The sequence below is a fragment of the Phocoena sinus genome, chromosome 1, assembly GCF_008692025.1.
Source record: "Phocoena sinus isolate mPhoSin1 chromosome 1, mPhoSin1.pri, whole genome shotgun sequence".
Lineage (NCBI taxonomy): Eukaryota > Metazoa > Chordata > Mammalia > Artiodactyla > Phocoenidae > Phocoena > Phocoena sinus.
This window is the reverse complement of record NC_045763.1, coordinates 37,448,893-37,466,868: the sequence shown is the minus strand read 5'-3', so window position 1 is coordinate 37,466,868 and position 17,976 is coordinate 37,448,893. Positions and strand designations below refer to the sequence as shown.

Sequence of the window (17,976 nt, the reverse complement as noted above, 5' to 3'; positions counted from 1 at the left end):
TTTTATTTCTTGCTTCTTAAAAAATTATCTTCTCTTAACTCTACTAAATTCTGTCAACTATTGTTCTATTTCTTTCCTATCCTGTTTACTTGTTAATTCCAATTTTTCTCTTCCCATTTTCTCTTAAACCCATTTCAGCCAGTGTTGACCATTCTATTCCAAATCTGTTCTCATCAAATTCACTGATGACCCCTACATTGCTAATTGTCATTTCTCATTCCTTGTCTCACTTGATTATCAGTAATATTTGATATAGATTACTCCCTCATCCTTGATTTTCTTCACAAGGTTTCCAGGATACCACACTCTCTTAGTTTTTCTCCTACTTCATTGGTATTTCCTTCTCAGCCTCTTTTGCTCATTCTTCCTCTTCTTTTTTGTCGCTCAACTTTAGAAAAGTATTTTTAAAAATCACATAGTAAAAAAAAATGGACTCTTCTTTCTTTTGATGTATACAGTTCTATGAATTTTAACACATGTATAGATTTGTGTAACCAGTACCATAATCAGGATATAGAACAATTCTATTACCCTAAAAATCTTCCTGATGTCATCCCTTTATAGTCACACATTTATCGCCTGGAAACCACTGCTGTTCTCCATCATTATAATTTTCTCTTTGAGAGAATCTCATATAAATGGAATTATACAGTATGTAACTTTTCTAGACTGGCTTCTTTTACTCAGTATAATGACTTTGATATTCCTCTAAATTGTTGCATGTATCTTTTGTTTCTTCCTCCTTGTTAATCCTTTATATGGATGTACCACAAATTGTTTATCCATTCACCTGGTGTAAAGGACATTTGAGTTGTTTCCAGTTTGAGTTGTTTTTGGCAGTTGTGAACATAACTGCTATAAACACTGATAATCAGGTTTTCGTGTAACATAAGTTTTCATTCTCTAGGGAGAAATCCCCCCCAGCAGTAGGATTTCTGGGTTACATGGGGGGTATAGGTTTATAAGAAACTGCCAAATGCTCTTCCAGAATGCCTGTACCATTTTGCATTCCCACCAGCAATGAATGAAAGTCCCAGTTGTTCTGCATCCTCTCCAGAACTTGGTATTGTCAATATGTTTTTTCTTTTTCTTGTTTTGCTTTTTGTTTGCTTGTTTTGTCATTGGCCATTCTCATAAGTGTATATCTCATTACTGTTTTAATTTGCATTTCTCTAAGGACTAATGATGTTGAACATCTTTTCACGTGCTTACTTGTCATTTGCATGCTCTCTTTGGAGAGGTGTTCAAATCTTTTGCCTAGTTTTAAATTGGGCTCTTTGTTTTCTTATTTTGAGTTTTGACAGTTCATTATGTATTCTAGATACAAATCCGTTATTGGATATGTGCTTTGCAGGTATCTTCTCCCAGTCTTTTGCTTGTTTTTTCATCCTTTTAACAGCATCTTTGGTAGAGCAAAGGTTTTTAATATTAATAAAGTCCAACTTATCAGTTTTTTCTTTTGTGGATTGTGCTTTTACTGACATGTCTAAAAACCCTTTCACATAGAATGGGTAAACAACAGGGTCCTACTGTTTAGCACAGGGAACAATATTCAATATTTGGGGATAAACCATAATGGAAAAGAATATAAATAAGAATGTATATATGTGTATAACTGAGTCACTTTGCTGTACAGTAGAAATTAACCCAACATTATAAATCAACTATACCTCAATAATAGTAAAAAAAAAAACCTTTGCCTAACCCCAGGTCACAAAGATTTTCTGCTATGCTGTATTCTAAATATTTTCTATTTTTACATTTTACATTTACTCTGTAATCCATTTTGAGTTAATTTTTGTACAAAATATGAGGTTTAGGTTATGGTTCTTTTTGGTTTTTTTTGCATGTAGATGTTCAGTGTCCAACCCTAACCCTGTATGTTGAAAAGACTGTCTTTTCTCCATTGAATTGCTTTTGCATCTTTGTCAAAATCAGTTGGTCATATTTGCATGGGTCTGTTTCAAGACTCTATTCTGTTTCATTGATTTATGTGTCAATCCCTTTACTATTACCACACAGTCTTTATTACTGTAGCTTTATAGTAAGTCTTAAAATCACTTAGTGTGATTCTTCTATCTTTATTCTTATCCTTCAGAATTGTTTTAACCACTCCAGTTCCTTTTTTTTTTCTTTTATGGTACGCGGGCCTCTCACTGTTGTGGCCTCTCCTGTTGCAGAGCACAGGCTCCGGACGCGCAGGCTCAGCGGCCATGGCTCACGGGCCCAGCCGCACCGCGGCATGTGGGATCTTCCCGGACCGGGGCACGAACCCGTGTCCCCTGCATCGGCAGGCGGACTCTCAACCACTGCGCCACCAGGGAAGCCCTCCAGTTCCTTTTTGAATCAATATTATATTAAAAAAATTTTTTTGCTAGTATTTTGATGTGTATTGTATTAAGCCTATATATCAATTTTGGGAAAATTGAAATCTTTACTGTGTTGAATCTTTAGTCTGTGAACACAGTATCTCTATTTATTTAGATCTTCCTGGATTTCTTTCATCACTCTTTTGTGGTTTTCAGCATACAGATTCTGTACATGTTTTTTCTTTCTTCCTTCCTTCTTCCCTCCTTCCCTTCCTCCCTCCCTTCCTCCCTTCCTCCCTCCCTTCCTTCCTTCCTTCCTCTCTTTCTCTCTCTCTCTCTTTCTTTCTTTCTTGCTGTGTTGGTTCTTCATTGCTGCGCACGGGCTTTCTCTAGTTGCGCCAAGTGGGGGCTACTCTTCTTTGCGGTGCACGGGCTTCTCATTGCAGTGGCTTCTCTTGTTGTGGAGCATGGGCTCTAGGTGCGCAGGCTTCAGTAGTTGTGTCACGCGGGCTCAGTAGTTGTGGTTCACGGGCTCTAGAGCACAGGCTCAGTAGTTGTGGTGCACGGGCTTAGTTGCTCCACGGCACGTGGGATCTTCCCAGACCAGGGCTCGAACCCATGTCACCTGCATTGGCAGGCAGATTCTTAACCACTGCGCCACCAGGGAAGTCCCCAGATTCTGTACATGTCTTGTTAGGCTTATCCACATATTTTACTTTTTCAAAGTTCTTATAACTGGATATTTTTTAAAATAAATTTATTTATTTTTGGCTGCATTGGGTCTTCGTTGCTGCGCAGGGGCTTTCTCTAGCTGCAGTGAGTGGGGGCCAGTCCTCATTGCGGTGCATGGGCTTTTCATTGTGGTGGCTTCTCTTGTTGTGGAGCATGGGCTTTAGGCGCGTGGGCTTCAGTAGTTGTGGCACGCCAGCTCAGTAGTTGTGGCTCACGGGCTCTAGAGCACAGGCTTAGTAGTTGTGGTGCACCGGCTTAGTTGCTCTGCAGCATGTGGGATCTTCCTGGACCAGGGCTTGAACCCGTGTCCCCTGCATTGGCAGGCAGATTCTTAACCACTATACCACCAGGGACAGACTAATATAATTGAATATTAAAAAAAAATTATTTTCCATTTGTTTGCTAGTATAAGGAAAGTTGATTGATTTTTGTATGTTGACCTGTATCCAAGTCCTTGCTAAATATATTGGGTTGGCCAAAATGTTTGTTTGGTTTTTTCTGTTAGATGGCTCTAGTGGCGCTTAGTTGGTGAATTTTTGTGTAGCCATTTTAATATTGAAGATGGAGGAAAATGAGCAACATTTTCGGCATATTATGCTTTATTATTTCAAGAAAGGTAAAAATCTAACTGAAAAGCAAAAAAGATTTGTTCAGTGTATGGAGAAGGTGCTGTGACTGAGCGAATGTGTCAAAAGTGGTTTGTGAAGTTTCGTGTTGGAGATTTCTTGCTGGACGATGCTCCATGGTTGGGTAGACCAGTTGAAGTTGATAGGGATCAAATCAAGACATTAATTGAGAACAATCAACATTATACCACACGGGAGATAGCCGACATACTCAAAATATCCAAATCAAGCGTTGAAAATTATTTGCAGCAGCTTGGTTATGTTAATCACTTTGATGTTTGGGTTTCACATAAGTTAAGTGAAAAAAACCTTCTTGACTGTGTTTCCACATGCAATTCTCTACTTAAACGTAATGAAAACGTTCTGCTTTTAAAACAAAGTGTGACGGGCGATGAAAAGTGGATACTGTACAAGAATGTGGAACGGAAGAGATCATGTGGCAAGCGAAATGAACCACCACCAACCACACCAAAGGATGGTCTTCAACCAAAGAAGGTGATGCTGTGTATATGGTGGGATTGGAAGGGAATCCTCTATTATGAGCTCCTTCCGGAAAACCAAACGATTCATTCCAACAAGTACTGCTCCTAATTAGACCAACTGAAAGCAGCACTCAACGAAAAGCATCCAGAATTAGTCAACAGAAAGCGCATAATCTTCCATCAGGATAACGCAAGACCGCATGTTTTTTGATGATCAGGCAAAAACTGTTACAGCTTGGCTGGCAAATTCTGATTCATCTGCCATATTCACCAGACATTGCACCTTTAGATTTCCATTTATTTGGGTCTTTCCAAAATTCTCATAGTGAAAAAAATTTCAGTACCCTGGAAGACTGTAAAAGGCACCTGGAACAGTTCTTTGCTCAAAAAGATAAAAGGTTTTGGGAAGATGAAATTATGAAGTTGCCTGAAAAATGGCAGAAGGTAGTGGAACAAAATGGTGAATACGTTGTTCAATAAAGTTCTTGGTGAAAATGAAAAATGTGTCTTTTATTTTTACTTAAAAACCGAAGGAACTTTTTGGCCAGCCCAGTACTTATTAGTCGAGGAGGGTTTTTTGGTAAATTCTTTGGGAGCTTCTATATAGACAATCGTGTCATCTTTGAATGGTTTTATTTCTTCCTTTCCAATATATATGCTTTTTTTTCTTCCAGTTTTATTGAGATATAATTGACATACAGCACTGGATAAGTTTAAGGTGTACAGCACAATGATTTGACTTACATACATTATGAAATGATTATCACAATAAGTTTAGTGACCATTATCTTATATAGATATAAAATTAAAGAAATAGAAAAAAAATTTTTGTGATGAGAACTCTTAGAACTTACTCTCTTAACAACGTTCGTATATAATACATAGCAGTGTTAACTATATTTATCGTGTTGTACATCACATCCCTAATACTTACTTATCTTATAACTGTAATTTTGTATGTTTTGACTGCCTTCATCCAGTTCCCCCTCATGACATTCCCTGCCTCTGGTAACTAAAAGTCTGATTTTTGTTTCTACGAGTTTGGTTGTATATTTGTTTGTTTCTTTTTGAAGTATAATTGACCTACAACACTATGTTAGTTCCTGTTACACAACATAGTGATTTTTTTCTATACATTTCAAAATTATCACTATGATAAGTCTAGTTACGATATGTCACCTTACAAAGATAATATTGGTACTTAGTTACTGACTATATTCCCCATGCTGTACATTTCATACTTGAAACTCATTTATTTTGCTACTGGAAGTTTGTAGGTCTTAATTTCCCTCACTTCTCTCCCCTGCCCCAGGTAACCACCTTTTCGTTCTCTGTATCTGTAACTCTGTTTCTGTTTTGTTAAAATTGTTCATTCGTTTTGTTTTTTAGATTCCACATGTAAGTGAAATCATACAGTATTTGGCTTCCGCTGTCTGACTTATTTCACTTAGCATTTCACTAGGTCCATCCATGTTGTTGCAGATGGCAAGATTTCATTCTTATTTATGAATGAGTAATATTCTATTATATATATAATATATATGATATATATACACACACCACATCTTCTTTATCCATTCATCTATTGATGGGCCCTTGGGTTGCTTCCATATCTTGGCTATTGTAAATAATACTGAGATGAACACAGGGGTGCATAAATCTTTTCTAAGTGTTCTAGTGTTTCTGTTTTCTTTGGATAAATAACAGGAGAGGAATTGCTGGATCACATGGTAGTTCTATTTTTAATTTTTGGAGGAATCTCCATGCTGTTTTCCATAGTGGCTGTACCAATTTACATTCCCATCAGTAGTGCATGAGGGTTCCCTTTTCTCCACATCCTAGCTAACACTTCTTATTTGTTGTCTTTTAAAAAAAATTTATTTTATTTTAATTTATTTTATTTTTGGCTGCATTGGGTCTTTGTTGCCATGCGTGGGCTCTTCTCTAGTTGCAGCAAGCGGGGGCTACTCTTCATTGTGGTGCACAGGCTTCTCATTGTGGTGGCTTCTCTTGTTGCAGAGCACAGGCTCTAGGTGCGTGGGCTTCAGTAGTTGTGGCATGCGGGCTCCAGTAGTTGTGGCACGTGGGCTCAGTAGTTGTGGCTTGAGGGCTCTAGAGCGCAGGCTCCATAGTTGTGGCACACGGGCTTAGTTGCTCCACGGCATGTGGGATCTTACCAGACCAGGAATTGAACCCGTGTCCCCTGCATTGGCAGGCAGATTCTTAACCACTGTGCCACCAGAGAAGCCCTATTTGTTGTCTTTTTGATAATAGCCATTTTGACAGGTGTGAGGTGATAGCTCATTACGGTTTTGATTTAAATTTTCCTGATGATTAATGTTGTTGAGGATCTTTTCACGTGCTTGTTAGCCCTTTCCAATATGTATGCTTTTTATCACTTTTTCTTACCATGTTATACCAGTTAAGATTTTCCATTCTGATGGTAAGAGTATACATTCTTGCCTTGTTATGGATTTTAGGAGGAAGGCATTAAATCTTTCATCATTTAGTATGATTCTAGCTGGAGGATTTTTGTATATAATACCCTTTATCAGGTTGAGGAAATTTCCTTCTATTTCTGGTTTGCTAAGAGTTTTATTTTTTTCTATTTTTTTGTCATGAATGGATGTTGTATTTTGTCAAATGCTTTTTTTCCCTATATCAATTGATATGATCATTTAAAGGAATCTAGACTGTTAATACAGTGGATTACATAGATTGAATTTCAAATATTGAACCAGCCATGCATTCCCAGGATAAAGCCCACTTTGTTGTGGTATATTATTCTTCTGTATTCAATATACTAACTTTTTTTTTTTAATATACTAACATTTTGATGGGAAGGTTTGTGTCTGTGTTCATGAGGGATATTGGTCTGTAGTTTACTTCCCTTCCTCCATTTTTCTTACTTTCCTTTCTCTGATTTTGTTTACCTTTAGTACCAAATAGTGCTGGCCTCATAAAATGAGTTTGGAAGTATTCCCCCCTTTTCTGTTATCTGGAGCAAATTATATAAAACTGGTGTTATTTCTTCTTTGAATGTTTGGAAGAATTTGCCTGTGGAACCATCTATTCTTGGAAATTCATTTTTCAGAAGATTTTTTTAAAAAACATCTTTCTTGGAGTATAATTGCTTTACAATGGTGTGTTAGTTTCTGCTTTATAACAGAGTGAATCAGCTATACATATACCTATATCCCCATATCTCCTCCCTCTTGCATCTCCTTCCCACCCTCCCTATCCCACCCCTCTAGGTGGTCACAAAGCACCGAACTGATCTTCCTGTGCTATGCAGCTGCTTCCCACTAGCTATCTATTTTACATTTGGTAGTATATGTAAGTCCATGCCACTCGTGCACTTCGTCCCAGCTTACCCATCACCCTCCCCATGTCCTCAAGTCCATTTTGTCGTAACTCTGTGTCTTTATTCCCGTCCTGCCCCTAGATTTCTGTGGATTAATTTTATATCCTGCTACTTTACCAAATTCATTGATTAACTCTAGTAGTTTTCTAGTAGCATCTTTGGGATTCTCTATGTATAGTATCATGTCATCTGCAAATAGTGACAGCTTTACTTCTTCTTCTCTGATTTGGATTCCTTTTATTTCATTTTCTTCTCCAATTGCTGTGGCTAAAACTTCCAATACTATGTTGAATAATAGTGGTGAGAGTGGACAACCTTATCTCATTCCTGATCTTAGTGGAAATGGTTTCAGTTTTTCACCATTGAGAATGATGTTGGCTGTGGGTTTGTCATAAATGACCTTTATTATGTTGAGGTAAATTTCCTCTATGCCTGCTTTCTGGAGGGTTTTTATCATAAATCGGTGTTAAATTTTGTCGAAAGCTTTTTCTGCATCTATTGAGATGATCATATGGTTTTTATCCTTCAATTTGTTAATATGGTGTATCACATTGATTGATTTGCATATATTGAAGAATCCTTGCATTCCTGGGATAAATCCCACTTCATCATGATGTATGATCCTTTTAATGTGCTGTTGGATTTTGTTAGCTAGCATTTAGTTGAGGATTTCTGCATCTATGTTCATCAGTGATATTGGCCTGTAGTTTTCGTTCCTTGTGACATCTTTGTCTGGTTTTTGTATCAGAGTGATGATGGCCTCATAGAATGAGTTTGGGAGTGTTCCTCCCTCTGCTATAATTTGGAAGAGTTTGAGAAGGTTAGGTGTTAGCTCTTCTCTAAATGTTTGATAGAATTTGCCTGTGAAGCCATCTGGTCCTGGGCTTTTGTTTGTTGGAAGATTTTTAGTCACAGTCTCAATTTTAGTGCTTGTGATTGGTCTGTTTATATTTTCTATTTCTTCCTGATTCAGTCTTCAAAGGTTGCGCTTTTCTACCAATCTGTCCATTTCTTCCAGGTTGTCCATATTATTGGCATATAGTTGCTTGTAGTAATCTCTCATGATCCCTCGTATTTCTGCAGTGTCAGTTGTTACTTCTCCTTTTACATTTCTAATTCTACTGATTTGAGTGTTCGCCCTTTTGTTCTTGATGAGTCTGGCTAATGGTTTATCAATTTTGTTTATCTTCTCAAAGAACCAGCTTTTAGTTTTACTGATCTTTGCTATCATTTCCTTCATTTCTTTTTCATTTATTTCTGATCTGACCTTTATGATTTCTTTCCTTCTGCTAACTTTGGGGGCTTTTTGTTCTTCTTTCTCTAATTGCTTTAGGTGTAAGATTAGGTTGTTTAGTTAAGGCGTTTCTTGTTTCTTGAGGTAGGATTGTATTGCTATAAACTTCCCTCTAAGAACTGCTTTTGCTGCATCCCATAGGTTTTGGGTAGATGTGTTTTCATTGTCATTTGTTTCTAGGTATTTTTTTGATTTCCTCTGATTTGTTCAGTGATCTCTTGGTATCAAGTAGTTTATTGTTCAGCCTCCATGTGTTTGTATTTTTTACAAATTTTTTCCTGTAATTGATACCTAGTCTCATAGTGTTGTGGTCAGAAACGATGCTTGATATGATTTCAATTTTCTTAAATTTACCACGGCTTGGTTTGTGACCAAAAATACGATCTGTCCTGGAGACTGTTCCATGAGCACTTGAGAAGAAAGTGTATTCCCTTGTTTTTGGATGCAACATCCTATAAATATCAATTATATCCATCTTGTTTAAAATATCATTTAAAGCTTATGTTTCCTTATTTATTTTCATTTTGGATGATCTGTCCATTGGTGAAAGTGAGGGGTTGAAGTTCCCTACTATTATTGTGTTACTGTCAATTTCGTCTTTTATGGCTGTTAGCATTTGCCTTAAATATTGAGGTGCTCCTATGTTGGGTGCATAAATATTTACAATTGTTATATCTTCTTCTTGGATTGATTCCTTGATCATTAAGTAGTGTCCTTTTTTGTCTCTTGTAGTAGTCTTTATTTTAAAGTCTTTTTTGCCTGATGTGAGAATTGCTACTCCAGCTTTCTTTTGATTTGCATTTGTATGGAATATCTTTTTCCATCCCCTCATTTTCAGTCTGTATGTGTCCCTAGGCCTGAAGTGGGTCTCTTGTAGACAGCATATATATGGGTCTTGTTTTTGTAACCATTCAGCCAGTCTATGTCTTTTGGTTGGAGCATTTAATCCATTTACATTTAAGGTAATTATCGATGTGTATGTTCCTGTTACCATTTTCTTAATTGTTTTGGGTTTGTTATTGTAGGGCTTTTCCTTCTCTTGTGTTTCCTGCGTAGAGAAGTTCCTTTAGCATTTGTTGCAAAGTTGATTTGATGGTGCTGAATTCTCTTAGCTTTTGCTTGTCTGTAAAGGTTTTAATTTCTCCGTCGAATCTGAATGAGATCCTTGCTCGGTACAGTAATCTTGATTGTAGGTTTTTCCCTTTCATCACTTTAGATATGTCCTGCCACTCCCTTCTGGATTGCAGAGTTTCTGCTGAAAGATCAGCTGTTAACCTTATGGGGATTCCCTTGTATATTATTTGTCGTTTTTTCCTTGCTGCTTTTAATATTTTTTCTTTGTATTTAATTTTTGATAGTTTGATTAATATGTGTCTTGGAGTGTTTCTCCTTGGATTTATCCTGTGTGGGACTCTCTGTGCTTCTTGGACTTGATTAACTATTTCCTTTCCCATATTGGGAAAGTTTTCAACTATAATCTCTTCAAATACTTTCTCAGTCCCTTTCTTTTTCTCTTCTTCTTCTGGGACCCCTATAATTCGAATGTTGGTGTGTTTAATGTTGTCCCAGAGGTCTCTAAGACTGTCTTCAATTCTTTTCATTCTTTTTTCTTTATTCTGCTCTGCAGTAGTTATTTCCACTATTTTATCTTCCAGGTCACTTATCTGTTCTTCTGCCTCATTTATTCTGCTATTGTTTCCTTGTAGAGAATTTTAATTTCATTTATTGTGTTTTTCATCATTGTTTGTTTGCTCTTTATCTCTTCTAGGTCCTTGTTAAACGTTTCTTGTATTTTCTCCATTCTATTTCCAAGATTTTGGATCATGTTTACTATCATTACTCTGAATTCTTTTTCCGGTAGGCCGCCTATTTCCTCTTCATTTGTTTGGTCCGGTGGGTTTTTACCTTGCTCCTTCATCTGCTGTGTGTTTCTCTGTCTTCTCATTTTGCTTAACTTACTATGTTTGGGGTCTCCTTTTTGCAGGCTGCAGGTTCGTAGTTCCTGTTGTTTTTGGTGTCTGCCCCCAGTGGCTAAGGTTGATTCAGTGGGTTGTGTAGGCTTCCTGGTGGAGGGGACTAGTGCCTGTGTTCTGGTGGATGAGTCTGGACCTTGTCTTTCTGGTGGGCAAGACCATGTCCGGTGATGTGTTTTGGGGTGTCTGTGCCCATATTATGATTTTAGGCAGCCTCTTTGCTAATGGGTGGGGTTGTGTTACTGTGTTGCTAGTTGTTTGGCTTAGGGTGTCCAGCACTATAGCTTGATGGTCGTTGAGTGGAGCTGGGTCTTTGTGTTGAGATGGAGATCTCTGAGAGAGCTTTCACTGTTTGATATTATGTGGAGCTGGGAGGTCACTGGTGGACCGATGTCCTGAACTTGGCTCTCCCACCTCGGAGATGCAGGCCTGACACCCCATCGGAGCACCAACACCCTGTCAGCCACATAGCTCAGAAGAAAAGGGAGGAAAAGAAAGAAAGAAAGAAAGAAAAAATAAAATAAAATTATTAAGATAACAAATTTTAAATTATTAAAAATAAAAAAATTAAAAATTAATTTAAAAAGAAGAAAAAAAAGAAAGAAAGAAGAGAGCAACCAAATCAATAAACAAATCCACCAATGATAACAAGCACTAAAAACCATAGTAAAACCAAAAACGGACAGACAGGACCCTAGGACAAATGGTAAAAGCAAAGCTATACAGACAAAATCACACAAAGAAGCATACACATACACACTCACGAAAAGAGAAAAAGGAAAAAAATATATATATTTAAAAAAAAGGAGGAAGAGAGCAACCAAATCAATAAACAAATCTACCCATGATAATAAACTCTAAATACTAAACTAAGATAAACATAAAGCCAGAAGCAAATTAGATGCAGAAATCAAACCCCAAGTCTGCAGTTGTTCCCAAAGTTCACCACCTCAATTTTGGGATGATTCGTTGTCTGTTCAGGTATTCCAGAGTTGCAGGGTACATCAAGTTGACTGTGGAGATTTCTTCCTCTGCTCCTGAGGCTGCTGGGAGAAATTTCCCTTTCTCTTCTTTGTTCGCACAGCTCCTGGGGTTCATCTTTGGATTTGGCCCCGCCTCTGTGTGTAGGTCGCCTGAGGGCGTCTGTTCATCACTCAGACAGGAAGGATGAGGTTAAAGGAGCAACTGATTCGGGGGCTCTGGCTCCCTCAGGCAGGGGGAGGGAGGGGTTCGGAATATGGGGCGAGCCTGTGGCGGCAGAGGCCAGCGTGACATTGTGCCAACCTGAGGCGCGCCCAGGGAAGTTGTCCCTGGATCATGGGACCCTGCAGTGGCGGGCTGCACAGGTTACCGGGAGGGGAGGTGTGGATAGTGACCTGTGCTTGCACACAGGCTTCTTGGTGGCTGCAGCAGCAGCCTTAGCGTCTCATGCCCGTCTCTGGGGTCCGCGCTGATAGCTGTGGCTAGCGCCCATCTCTGGAGCTCGTTTAGGTGGTGCTCTGAATCCCCTCTTCTCGTGCACCCCACAACAATGGTCTCTTGCCTCTTAGGCAGGTCCAGACATTTTCCTGGACTCCCTCCTGGCTAGCTGTGGCGCACTAGCCCCCTTCAGGCGTGTTCACGCAGCCAACCCCAGTCCTCTCCCTGGGATCTAAGCCTCAGTGCCCAAACCCCACCCACCCCGGCGGGTGAGCAGATAAGCCTCTCAGCTGGTGAGTGCTGGTCGGCACTGATCCTCTGTGTGGGAATCTCTCTGCTTTGCCCTCTGCACCCCTATTGTTGTGCTCTCCTCCATGGCTCTGAAGCTTCCCCCCCCCCCGCGCGCCCACCCACCATCTCCACCAGTGAAGGGGCTTCCTTTCCTAGTGTGTGGAAACTTTTCCTCCTTCACAGCTCCCTCCCAGAAGTGCAGGTCGCATCCCTATTCTTTAGTCTCTTTTTTTTTTCTTTTGCCCTTCCCAGGTACGTGGGGAGTTTCTTGCCTTTTGGGAAATCTGAGGTCTTCTGCCAGTGTTCAGTAGGTGTTCTGTAGGAGTTGTTCCACGTGTAAATGTATTTCTGATGTATTTGTGGGGAGGAAGGTGATCTCCACGTCCTACTCCTCCGGCATCTTGAAGGTCCTCTTTTATTCAGAAGATTTTTAACTGCACATTCAATTTATTTAATAACAGGACTATTGTGGTGACTTACTCTTTGGAGGGTTTTGGTAGTTTGAATTTTTGTGAGATTTATTTGTTTAAGCATATTTGTTGAACTTGTGTGTATAGAATTATCCTTAGTTATTCTTGATTCTTTTAATGTCTGCATGGTCTGTGGTGATAATCTCCTTTATTATTACTGAAGTTGGTAGTTTGTGTCTTCTTTTTTTTCTTTATCGGTCATGGTAGAGATTTACCCTTTTTAAAAAATCTTCCAGAGAAATCAGCTTTTGGCTTTGTTGATTTTTCTCTATTGTTTTTCTGTTTTCAAACTTGCCAAGAGTTTGGAGATTTTCCTTATTTTTCTATTATTTATTTCTAATTTAATCCATCATGGTCCAAAAACGTACTTTGTATAATTTAATTCTTTTTTTTTTTTTTTGGCCGTGCCGCGCAGCTTGCGTAATCTTAGTTCCCTGACCAGGGATGAAACCCAGGGCCCCGGTAGTGAGAGTGCCAAGTCCTAGTCACTGCACTGGCAGGGAATTCCTTGTCTAATTTAATTCTTTAAAAAATTGTTAAGCTTTGTTTTATGACTTTGGATATGAATTATCTTTCTTTCCACATGCATTTGAAAAGAATGTGTTTTGCTGTTGTTGGGTGGTATTTTATAAATCTTAATTCCATCTGGTTGGTTGACAGTGTTGTTCAGTTGTCTATATCCTTGCCCATTCTCTCTACTAGTTCTACTTGTTACTGATAGAAGAATGTAGAAGTCTCTGATTATAATTGTGAATTTGTGTATATCTCTTCATTTTTTGCTTGTATTTTGAAGCACTGTTGTTTGGTGAATAGACATGTAGGATGGTTATTTTCTTGGTGAGTTTACTCTTTCATTACTACAGAATATTCTTAATTATTGGTAGTATTTTCTTTGTCCAAAGTCTATTTTGTCTTAGGTTACTATAGCCATGCCAGGTTTATTTTGATTAGTATTTACGTAGTATATCTATTTTCTATTTTTTTACTTTTAATCTTTCTGTATGTATCCTTATATTTAAAGTGAGTTTCTTGGAGTCAGTTGGATCTTGTTTAAATCTTATGGAGAATGTTGGTAGCCTAACCTAGTTACGTTCAGGCCCCAAATTCCAACCAGGATTCTCAGGAATCATTTGACAGTGATTGCAATGTCAGTTTCATTTTTAAAGTCAGTATGTGTGCCACTCAGTGACCACCTGGGACTTGGGCAGTGTTCTATTTGTTAGTTCAGTTCTCAGAGTCTTTCGTATGCTGCATGGAATCAGGTCTATACCTTTTTTGCTTGGGCTGAGCCCATGAGTTCATAAACAACTTTATGGGGTTGCTCTCCTGAGTTTCTCCATCTCTTTATTCTTCCTAGTACTTTCTGGTTATCTGGTGCTCCTCTTTTTGTTCTCCAGCCAGAAGTTTGGGGCACTAGTTAGCCTAGTGACATTATACACAGTGTTCTGCTGTATACTTCCATATCCAGGACCAAGCAGTATGAGAACAGAGAAAGGAGAAAAACAGTGGGAGTTAGTCTTACCCTCTTAGAACCACAGCTTCACCAAATACAGAAGAAGATCCTTTTTTTAGAGTTTTAGCTTCTAATGATTCCCATTACCACCGGTGTTGCTGCTGCTGCCTTTACTGCCATCACTGTAGAACTGCCTGGGAGTTGGGGTGAGAGAATGGAGAAAAAAAAAAAGAAAAAATGAGGGATTTTCACACTCCGTGTCTGAGCATTAGGAGTTTTCTTTACCACTTTGAGCCAGAACAAGAGAACTTCTCTTGGAGCTCTGTGTACACCAGTACTGACTGCTAGGTTTTTTGATGTGTTGAACTCAGGCTATAGGATACTAGAGGGAAAAAAAGGATAACTTTGAATTCTTGTCTTCCTCAAACTGCCTGCTAATAATGGCTTCTCACAATCCTCAAATACTACTTCATGCATTCAGTCTAGGTGTTTTTTTTTTTTTTTTCCCCATACACGGGCCTCTCACTGTTGCGGCCTCTCCCGTTGCGGAACACAGGCTTTGGACGCGCAGGCCCAGCGGCCGTGGCTCACGGGCCTAGCCACTCCACGGCATGTGGGATCTTCCCGGACCGGGGTACGAACCCGTGTCCCCTGCATCAGCAGGCAGACTCTCAACCACTGCGCCACCAGGGAAGCCCCAGTCTAGGCTTTAAGGCTTTCAGTAGGAGAGATAGAGTGAAGTATTACTCTCCAGAACCAACCCTGATCATTTTTTTAAACCTATTTATATTTTAAATGGTTCTTGTAAGCAGCATATCGTTGGGTCTTGCTTTTTTTTTTTAATTCTTATTAGTCATCCATTTTATACACATCAGTGTATACATGTCAGTCCCAATCTCCCAAATCATCACACCACTACCACCACCCCCCACCACTTTCCCCCCTTGGTGTCTGTACGTTTGTTCTCTACATCTTTGTCTCAATTTCTGCCCTGCAAACCGGCTCATCTGTACCATTTCTCTAGGTTCCACATATATGCGTTAACATGCGATATTTGTTTTTCTCTATCTGACTTATTTCACTCTGTATTATAGTCTCTGGGTCCATCCACGTCTCTACAAATGACCCAATTTCGTTGCTTTTTATGGCTGAGTAATATTCCATTGTATATATGTACTACATCTTCTTTATCCATTCATCGTCGATGGGCATTTAGGTTGCTCCCATAACCTGTCCATTGTAAATACTGCTGCAGTGAACATCGGGGTGCATGTGTCATTTTGAATTATGGTTTTCCCTGGGTATATGCCCAGTAGTGGGATTGCTGGATCATATGGTAATTCTAATTTTAGATTTTTTAGGAACTTCCATACTGTTCTCCATAGTGGCTGTATCAATTTACATTCCCACCAACAGTGCAGGAGGGTTCCCTTTTCTCCACACCCTCTCCAGCATTTGTTGTTTGTAGATTTTCTGATGATGCCGATTCTAACTGGTGTGAGGTGATACCTCATTGTAGTTTTGATTTGCATTTCTCTAATAATTAGTGATGTTGAGCAGCTTTTCATGTGCTTCTTGGCCATCTGTATGTCTTCTTTAGAGAAATGTCTATTTAGGTCTTCTTCCCATTTTTGGATTGGGTTGTTTTTTTTAATATTGAGCTGCATGACCTGTTTATATATTTTGGAGATTAATCCTTTGTCCGTTGATTCGTTTGCAAATATTTTCTCCCATTCTGAGGGGTGTCTTTTCATCTTGTTTATGGTTTGCTGTGCAAAAGCTTTTAAGTTTCATTAGGTCCCATTTGTTTATTTTTGTTTTTATTTCCATTACTCTAGGAGGTGGATCAAAAAATATCTTGCTGTGATTTATGTCAAAGAGTGTTCTTCCTGTATTTTCCTCTAAGAGTTTTATAGTGTCCAGTTTTACATTTAGGTCTCTAATCCGTTTTGAGTTTATTTTTGTATATGGTGGTAGGGAGTGTTCTAATTTCATTTTTTACATGTAGCTGTTCAGTTTCCCAGCACCACTTATTAAAGAGACTGTCTTTTGTCCATTGTATATCCTTGCCTCCTTTGTCATAGATTAGTTGACCATAGGTGTGTGGGTTTATCTCTGGGCTTTCTATCTTGTTCCATTGATCTATATTTCTGTTTTTGTGCCAGTACCATATTGTCTTGATTACTGTAGCTTTGTAGTATAGTCCAAAGTCAGGGAGCCTGATTCCTCCAGCTCCATTTTTTCCCCTGAAGACTGCTTTGGCTATTCGGGGTCTTTTGTGTCTCCATACAAATTTTAAGGAATTTTTGTTCTAGTTCTGTAAAAAATGCCATTGGTAATTTGATGGGGATTGCATTGAATCTGTAGATTGCTTTGGGTAGTATAGTCATTTTCACAATATTGATTCTTCCAATCCAAGAACATGGTATAGCTCTCCATCTGTTGGTATCATCTTTAATTTCTTTCATCAGTGTCTTATAGTTTTCTGAGTATAGGTCTTTTGTCTCCTTAGGTCGGTTTATTCCTAGGTATTTTATTCTTTTTTTTGCAATGGTGAATGGGAGTGTTTCCTTAGTTTCTCTTTCTGATCTTTCATTGTTAGTGTATAGGAATGCAAGAAACTTCTGTGCATTAATTTTGTATTCTGCTACTTTACCAAAATCATTGATTAGCTCTAGTAGTTTTCTGTTGGCATCTTTAGGATTCTCTATGTATAGTATCATGGCATCTGCAAACAGTGACAGTTTTACTTCTTCTTTTCCAATTTGTATTCCTTTTCTTTTTCTTCTCTGATTGCTGTGGCTAGGACTTCAAAAACTATGTTGAATAATAGTGGCGAGAGTGGACACCCTTGTCTTGTTCCTGAACTCAGAGGAAATGCTTTCAGTTTTTCACCATTGAGAATGATGTTTGCTGTGGATTTGTCATATATGGCCTTTATTATGTTGGGGTATTTTCCCTCCATGCCCACTTTCTGGAGAGTTTTTATCATAAATGAGTGTTGACTTTTGTCAAAAGCTTTTACTGCATGTATTGGGATGATCATATGATTTTTATTCTTCAATTTGTTAATATGGTGTATCACATTGCTTGATTTGCGTATACTGAAGAATCCTTGCATCCCTGGGATAAATCCCACTCCATCATGGTGTATGATCCTTTTAATGTGTTGTTGGATTCTGTTTGCTAGTATTTTGTTGAGGATTTTGCATCTATATTCATCTGTGATATTGGTCTGTAATTTCCTTTTTTTGTAGTATCATTGTCTGGTTTTGGTATCAGGGTGATGGTGGCCTCATAGAATGAGTTTGGGAGTGTACCTTCCTCTGCAATTTTTTGGAAGAGTTTGAGAAGGATTGGTGTTAGCTCTTCTCTAAATGTTTGATAGAATTCACCTGTGAAGCAATCTGGTCCTGGACTTTTGTTTGTTGGAAGATTTTTGATCACAGTTTCAATTTCAGTGCTTGTGATTGGTCTGTTCATATTTTATATTTCTTCCTCGTTCAGTCTTGGAAGGTTATACCTTTCTAAGAATTTGTCCATTTCTTCCAGGTTGTCCATTT

The 17,976-nt window shown here is 38.6% G+C and overlaps 2 protein-coding genes across 2 annotated transcripts in view; one reads left to right on the top strand and one right to left on the bottom strand.

Annotated features, from left to right (window-relative positions):
• The window catches only part of LOC116757821 (ubiquitin-conjugating enzyme E2 K-like), a 30,749-nt gene extending 30,538 nt beyond the window's left edge, over positions 1 to 211 (bottom strand). The window contains 1 exon segment of the mRNA XM_032640149.1: positions 90 to 211. Coding sequence (XP_032496040.1) covers positions 90 to 211 — 122 coding nt within the window.
• The window catches only part of ZSWIM5 (zinc finger SWIM-type containing 5), a 256,329-nt gene that overhangs the window by 63,173 nt on the left and 175,180 nt on the right, over positions 1 to 17,976 (top strand). The gene's annotated exons all lie outside the window — the stretch shown is intronic.